This window comes from Otolemur garnettii, unplaced genomic scaffold (genome assembly GCF_000181295.1).
Source record: "Otolemur garnettii isolate 467f Iridium unplaced genomic scaffold, OtoGar3 scaffold00057, whole genome shotgun sequence".
Lineage (NCBI taxonomy): Eukaryota > Metazoa > Chordata > Mammalia > Primates > Galagidae > Otolemur > Otolemur garnettii.
In genome coordinates, this window is record NW_003852452.1 from 7184947 (window position 1) to 7192832 (window position 7886).

General features: G+C 41.2%; 1 protein-coding gene across 11 annotated transcripts in view; it reads left to right on the top strand.

The window, feature by feature from the left end:
* The window catches only part of PPFIBP1 (PPFIA binding protein 1), a 62211-nt gene extending 56066 nt beyond the window's left edge, over positions 1–6145 (top strand). For 10 of the 11 annotated variants that reach the window (XM_023514685.1, XM_023514676.1, XM_023514679.1 and 7 more), the window contains 6 exons: positions 873–995; positions 1526–1651; positions 2242–2430; positions 4144–4323; positions 4958–5023; positions 5165–6145. In XM_023514685.1, the coding sequence (XP_023370453.1) occupies positions 873–995; positions 1526–1651; positions 2242–2430; positions 4144–4323; positions 4958–5023; positions 5165–5251 (771 nt within the window). In that variant the 3' untranslated portion in view covers positions 5252–6145. The remainder of the gene's footprint in view (positions 1–872; positions 996–1525; positions 1652–2241; positions 2431–4143; positions 4324–4957; positions 5024–5164) is intronic. The other variant, XM_003792474.3, reaches the window with a different exon arrangement.
* Positions 6146–7886: the final 1741 nt, after the last annotated feature.

The window sequence follows — 7886 nt, forward strand, 5'->3', positions numbered from 1 at the left end:
TATTTTAATCTTAAAAGTATTTCTGTGGTAGCTTAATTTTTTCCTTTTTATTTTTCATAAGAAAAGTGTTATCAGGAAGGTGTGTCTAAAATGGATGTTTATTTTCTGGGTGCGTTTGGAAGTAGACTGGTGCTTATCTTGACACTGCCCCCCAAATCACCTTCTTCTGAAATAATTTGCTTTGGTGTGTTTGGCATATTTGAAAATGTTCCCAGTGGCCACAGACGGGCAAAAGCTTTTCCTTGAAGGGTTTATTAGTTATATATGTCATAAGTATAACTTCAAGTCTCCTTAACTCTCACCAAAAGCTTTACACTGATAGACAAGATTTTTCCAAAACTGTTCACAATGTCATTTAGATAAAGCATAAGGATCTATACAGAGGATTTTTAGGGCCAGAGAATAGTCTAACACAGTGGTTCTCAACCTTCCGAATGCTGCAACCCTTTAATACAGTTCCTGTGGGTCACAACCCACAGGTTGAGAACTGCTCTAACAGGAGCATTTCTATGATTTTCCCCCAAACTATAATGTGCCTTAGTTCCGAAAACCAGCCCTGGTCACAGTGAACATCACTTGATCTTACCTGCCAGCTGCAGGTAAAGTTCTCAAAGCTCAGGAGGAAACACAGGAATTCCACAGCCTCTGGAGGAGAGGGGAACCTTTGGGAATGACATTAACCTGGGTTTCTGGAGAGGAGTTTGTTCAGAACAGGAAAAAGGATTCTGTTACTAAATAAAAGCTTTGAAAAGACAAAGCCTTGGGGCATCTTGGTTTGAGGGACTCTTCTCCTTTTATTCCAGCTTTCCTAGGTGCCCTAAGAAAATCTGCGATGGGCCAGCACAGTGAGCTCCTCCTTTTCTCTCTTCCAGGATGACTTGCTGACCTTGAAGGTTGTGAGTGTGCTACACCATCTGAGTATCAAGAGGGCCATCCAGGTCCTGAGGCTCAATAACTTCGAACCAAACTGTCTGCGGAGGCGGCCGTCTGACGAGGTAGCGTTTTAAGATTGAGGCTGCAGGCTGCACCTCCATGCATATGACTGTCCATGTGTGTGAAATTAAGACTCGTTTCTTCTGGGAGCCTGCAGGGGAAGCTGGCAGCCTCGGAGGCCCCAATCCCAGCCTCGTTTGTTCTTAGACTTTGTTTTTCCGTACTTCTTCTTTCCCATCTCCCACCCGACACTTGTGAAACTAAAACCAAAGCCTGTTTTTCAGTGAGGCTTCCTCCTTTTCTTGGGTATATTTTTTTCCTGCCTCTTTAGCCCACAGCCATAAATACCACAATAATGAATTTCTTTTCCAAAGCAATATTTATTAGTATGAAGGAAAGCTTGAAATTCCGTGATGTAAATTCTTTAAAAGAGAATTCAAATGAGCAAACACACTTTTTCTCCTTTCCTTAAGCATTGAGTGAAATGTTGAGGAACGGTGCCCCATGGGGCAAGCTTCTTAGAACATGGAGCGTAATATTCAGGATCCTGTGGCCAACAACTAAAGCTCTGGGTGGTTGTTTGTTCCCATAGAACAGCATCACCCCATCAGAGGTTCAGCAGTGGACCAACCATCGGGTGATGGAGTGGCTGCGCTCCGTGGACTTGGCGGAATACGCCCCCAACCTCAGAGGCAGTGGTGTCCACGGTGGACTCATGGTAAAACTCTGTTCCAACTTAATGTTGACTTATTTGGTTTCCTTTAGACTAATGAGTAGGATATTAGCAGTTTGCTTGTCCTAATCCTAAGATCATCTGACCCAACCCTCCTGCATTATTTCTAGGGAATCTTTCCTTTCAGAGTATTTTTATTGATGTCCCTCCCATAACTCTACGTTGCATTGGAGCCCAGCTCTCTTTTATTGCCCTCTTTCATGTTGCATAACATCTAGCCATTCTCATAGGACCATGTTTTAAAACCCCTGCAAAGATACAGATTGTATTTCTGAATATTGATGTCGCTTGCATGAGGAGCTGGCTTCCAAAGGCAGCACCCCAGAGATAAAAGCACTGATGTTGTAATGCCTGAAGTCTGGATTGCAGGACCAGCTCTACCGCTCAGTAACTCAGGCAAAGTGATGAAAAAAGATATGTAAAGATCAAAGTCCATACCCTGCCCACCTCCCTGGGCTGTTGACAGGGTCGTTGGAGATAACTGAAATGAAAGAGCTTTGCAGGTTGAAAGCACAATGCAAACGTGTCTGACCCATGAGGCCTTTGAACAATCTTAGTTTGGTTTTCTCTTACAGGTTCTAGAACCTCGTTTTAATGTAGAAACAATGGCTCAGTTACTGAACATCCCACCAAATAAGACTTTGCTGCGGAGGCATTTGGCTACTCATTTCAACCTTCTGATCGGTGCTGAGGCCCAACGCCAGAAGCGAGACGCCATGGAGTTGCCAGACTATGTACTACTGACAGCTACTGCCAAAGTGAAGGTTGGTTCAACCTTGTACCATTTAGTAACTGCCTGAAGCAGTGGCTCAGTTTTGACCATTACCTGATTTACTATCTTCTGAGGTTTACTAAATTTTATAGGAGAGTTGAAGGTGTATCTTTAGGAGTTATTGAAAAAATCCATTTTTGAAGGTTTCTGCCAAGTCATTTATTTTATTGGGGTTAACGATAATAAAGAGCATGGTGGTTTCTGTGATCAATTTATTGCCAATGCAGACAGCCCGAGACTTGGGTTGCAACTGTCCTCTTTTTCCTATGGCCAAGTCAAATACAAGAGGAAGATTTCTCCTTGCACAGATTCAGCTTGTCTGGCTTATAATTGACCAGCATTGCAAGTTAGGAAAAGGTATTTAAGGAGTGATTGAAGGAAAACTAGCAGAAACTAGGTATTTCCTAATTTACTTAAATTTGTGGATCTTACCAAATTCAGATTATTGGTTCTTCTTTGAAATCATTCCTACATGTTATCTCAACGAACTTCATGTGAAGATAAGATTTACCAACTCCTCCAGAAACATGTACCAAATTCTTTTTTTTTTTTTTTTGCCCATCTGCGTAAGCCACTTCTCTTTGGATCCTTTAAATGATGTGTCAGGTTTGAAAACTCTGCAGAAGTCTGTTCCAGTTAAATTCTCATTAGACTGGATCACTTTTTCCTTGGAGTTTCTCTGCTAAGCATCACTGGAAGTTTTTTCTCCAAAAGAGTGAGAATTCCTGTAGCAGTCACAGGTCCTATGTGCAGCAGAACAGGCATATAGGATAAGTGTAGCCTCACCCAAAGAGAAAATATAATGGCTTAGATGGGAAACCTTGAAAGATCGGATTCAGCCCTGAGAAATCCATTGCATTAAGTCCTGTCTAATCAAAATTAAGGTTCTTGGCATATTTTGCTTATCAGAGGGACCATCCAGCTAGTTGATGTGAATAAGATTTATCTTCTGAGATTTGTAACAAGGATCATTTATCACATTTAGACAAATCACTTATGTGACTGTGATGCTCTTGTTTTTGTTATAGAAATGTTATCATCCAATTGCTTTTCTCAATATGACAGAGTAAATAATTAAATTACACATGTAGGGGAGGGGAGGTGCAAAAAAATTAAATGTTAGGTCGGGTGTGGTGGCTCACACTTGTAATCCCAGCACTCTGGGAGGCTGAAGCAGGTAGACTGCTTGAGCTCACAAGTTTGAGACCACCCTGAGCAAGTACAAGACCCTGTCTCTAAAAAAATAGCTGAGCGTTGTGGCAGGCACCTGTACTCCCAGTTATTTGGGAGGCTGAGACAAGAGGATCACTTGAGCCCAGGAGTTTGAGGTTGCTGTGAGCTATGATGCCACGGCACTCTACCAGGGGCAAAAAAGTGAGGTTCTGGCTCAGTGCCCGTAGCACACTGGTTACGGCACCAGGCACATACACTGAGGCTGGCAGGTTCGAACCCAGCCTGAGCCAGCTAAACGACGACAACTGAAACAAAAAATAGCTGGGCATTGTGGCATGTCCCAGCTACTTGGGAGGCTGAGGCAAGAGAATCACTTAAGCCCAAGAGTTTGAGGTTGCTGTGAGCTGTGATGCTCCAGCACTCTACCCAGGTAACATAGTGAGACTTTGTCCAAAAAAAATTACACATTATCCGTCCTTGTCTCATGAATTTTCCAAATCCCTGGATGTTTTTGTTCACTTTTCTTTTAAAGCCAAAGAAACTTACCTTCAGCAATTTTGGGAATCTGAGAAAGAAGAAACAAGAAGATGGTGAAGAATTTGTCTGTCCAATGGAATTGGGACACGCGTCAGGAAGTGCATCTAAGAAGGGATTTAAACCTGGTTTGGACATGCGCCTGTATGACGAAGATGATCTGGACCGACTAGAGCAGGTAAGTACAGCTAGATGCCTCCCTGAAAGTGAGTGGAAACTGTGCACACCATGTCTGCTAATCAAGGATGTTTTCTTCAAACAACTAAATATAAAGATGATGAAATAGTAGTAAACGCTTTCAGATCGCTTACTACATTCCACGTACTATGCTGAGTCCTTACTAGATTTTAATGCTCCTGGTGATCTTAAGACATAGAGAGTATTATTGTCCTCATTTTAAGATAAGAAAACTGAGGCATGGAGAGCTTACGTGACTTGCCCAAGGTCTCCCTACCTATTCTATCTACCTATACATCCTGTATGAAGGCAATCTACATGTTAAAATAAGTCAGGAATTGACAGGTCGTGCTACCTAACCTTTTCAGATTAAGCTCACTGGACTACACGTAGCTGTCTAAATCAGCGATCCTCTGGTACTGTTACCCACGTCATTAGATTAGTTATGTCAGTGAAATGCTGCTTCTGATTTTTCACTTCAGATCGTTGCAGTAAGAGATTATCATCAGAAGTGTTCTGTTCCTCCTCCCTATTCAGTAGCGTTTGCATTATTTCTTTTAGACTTTTGTTCATTTTGCTGATTTTCCTTGAGATTAATTAAATGAATATGTCACATTATGGTTTGTTCTTTACAGATGGAAGATTCAGAGGGGACAGTGAGACAGATAGGGGCATTCTCAGAAGGCATCAACAATCTGACGGTAAGTTGGTGAAATGAATTGAAAAGGTTATTCTAAAAATATCTTTCCAAATCACCCCAAAGGACTGCCCTGACTTTGGGGAATGCCTAGTTCTGAGGTCTTGGCTGTCAGGGTGTGACTCCCTGTCCCCTTGTTTTCCAGCACATGTTGAAAGAAGATGACATGTTTAAAGACTTTGCTGCCCGCTCCCCCAGTGCCAGCATCACAGACGAAGACTCCAATGTTTGACCCAGCACTGGGATGAACAGGAGGCGCTGTTAGTCTGTCCTCCACTTTCTTCTGCAAACGCCCGCAGTCCACATACAACAAGCCACAGACTGCATATTGTTTGTTGTTCCAAACAGACTCGGAAAGTAGGGGAGACACGCCAAGGCTGAAGGTGCCACGAAAACGAAGACACTGGTGAACGAGAGTGTAATTGTTGTTCCTCTATTTAATGTAAAAATCTGTGATATATTCTATTTAAAGTGTTGCATTTAAGATGAGTATTTTACCCTAGTGTTTTCATTCATATCTACAGTATGGAGGACTGCGGGGGCCGGAACTGGTGTGCAAATGATTTTGTCACATCCATGCTCACTGCAGCTGTCTCAGTAGGACATTATGTGCTTTCAGAATAAGTATGTGGAATTCTTCAAAACGCATTCAGTGTACCTGCTAAATGCCAGCCACACCTCTACTTGCCTCTTATTATCTTTTTATATATTTTTCTAAATATATGTGTATATATATATATAGTACATAGAAAATAGAACTTTTATTTTGTGACATAAAGAAGATGGTGAAAAGATCACATTTTTTAAAATATATGGTGACCAAAATTTCCGTATACCAGCTGGTTCCTGAAAAGGTCGGAATGATCTTTCTTTCACCACAACTGAATTTTAACAATGTTGATCATTGAGCCTAAATTAATATATGTGAAACATCCCTCTTTTGATGACACACCACAAAATTGTTGAACAGTTAAAGAATTTCAGCCTTAAGCTTGGGTCTTTTTACCTCATAAGGAAGAACTTGAGGGACATTAGTATATTAACTTGAATCTATCCAGAAACACCCCCCCCCAAAAATTCATAGAAATAATTTCTGAAGAAACCAAAAACAACACAAAAACCTTTACAGTATTAAGTTTCCTATTTTTCTCTCTTTTAAATATATCATTACATCAGAATACTAAGAGTCTACCTAAACACCTTAATTATACATTTCCCAGGCTATAGATGAATGGAGAATTTTAAAAGCTGAATATTTATCTGAATATTTTGTTTCGGTCAGAGTTCAAAAACACCAAGGCTGCAAAATTAGTTTTAACATGGCTCTTTTGTAGGGATAAAATGTAGTTCATGATTTTCTCTAGCTACCATTGGACCCAAATATTTTTAAAGAAAACAGAAAGCTGCAACAAAAGAAATTACTGGATTTTTTTTTTAGGAGTATTAAAGTATAGTATTGTTATTCAGCACTACGTAATAACTCGTGATAGCCAACTGTAGAAAGACAGGTTTTCACAGTTTGAGGTGGAAGCAGGCAGTTGTTACATGCCAGAAGACTTGGTTATAGTAAACTACTGTATTTTGCTGTATACAATGCATGCTTTTTTGCCCAAATTTTTGAGAGAAAAATAAGGATGCACATTATACATTGGGTGATACAGCTGAGAAGGCCAGCAGGCCCCCCAGGGCTCCATGGTGGGGGTGCTGGCAAGGTGGGCCACCTGGAGGGGTTTGGGATGCCTGTGCAGACCCCAGGGACCTGCCTGGCTGCCTATAGGGCAAGTGGCCTTAAAAAGCTCCCACCCGCCTGCCACACATGTGGCCACCTTGGCCGGGAGGGCCCCTAATGTGGTGGGAAGGGAAGGGTCCCCCAGGAGAGAGGGGAGGAGAAGGCTTCAGAGAGCAGGCAGCTGCGAGGGGGGGGGGCGATCTGCATGTTTACCAGGGGAGGGGTAGCCTTCCCCAGATGTGTCTCTCCCAGCTGAGAGCTGGCCACTTTCTTGAGAGTCATTTTCCTGAAAGTTTGGGCAAAAAACTTAGGTGCACATTATCCATGGCAAAATAGGGTATATCTTTTAGGTTATCAGCAAGTTACCAAGCTATTTAGCAGGAAACCAGTAATACTCAATTACTATTTATTCATAATGAAAATGATCTGATGCTAATGATAATTTTTTTGAATCCTACCATTCAGTAGTTGGTACCTGCATTGGCCTCTTAACTGTATTGGGGTTTCATTTTAAGATGACTGTGTCACCACTTGAAAAACTCTATTTGTTATCAGAACCTGTCTGAAAATACCAGGAGACTGTTACAGATGCCAAATATTCTCTATTCAGGGCAATATAACATAACTGATGATACATGTAATGAGCTTAAAATTTTTTTGGTGATGTATTTTATCTGCAAAATATCATCCACTGCTGGTATTACCATATGAAAAGAAATAAAGTCAAATAAAGTCAAGCTGCCTATCTTTATTATGGTTACTTCATCTGCCTTTGTTCACAGTAACAAATTTTGTGTCTGACATAGGAGACAGTAACACAAACTCTCTGCAGTTTGTAAATGACCATAGGTTCATTTGAGTGGGGTTCATAACATGTATCAACAGACATTTGAAGTCTTTCCCCAAGGAACTGGTCTAAAAGGAGACACAGGCAGGTGAGCTGGGGAATAAGGAATCATGGCGGAAGGGCTATAGGAAAGTAAACAAAAAGGAATCACCTACAAATTTGAAGAAATTAGGTAGAGAAAAACTATAGGGTCTTTGAAGACCTAGCATACTATTTTTAATTGAACTGTAATTTGGGAAAAGGAAATCTATCTTGGAAGAGATTACCAAAGATTAAAAGTAAGGACTATTA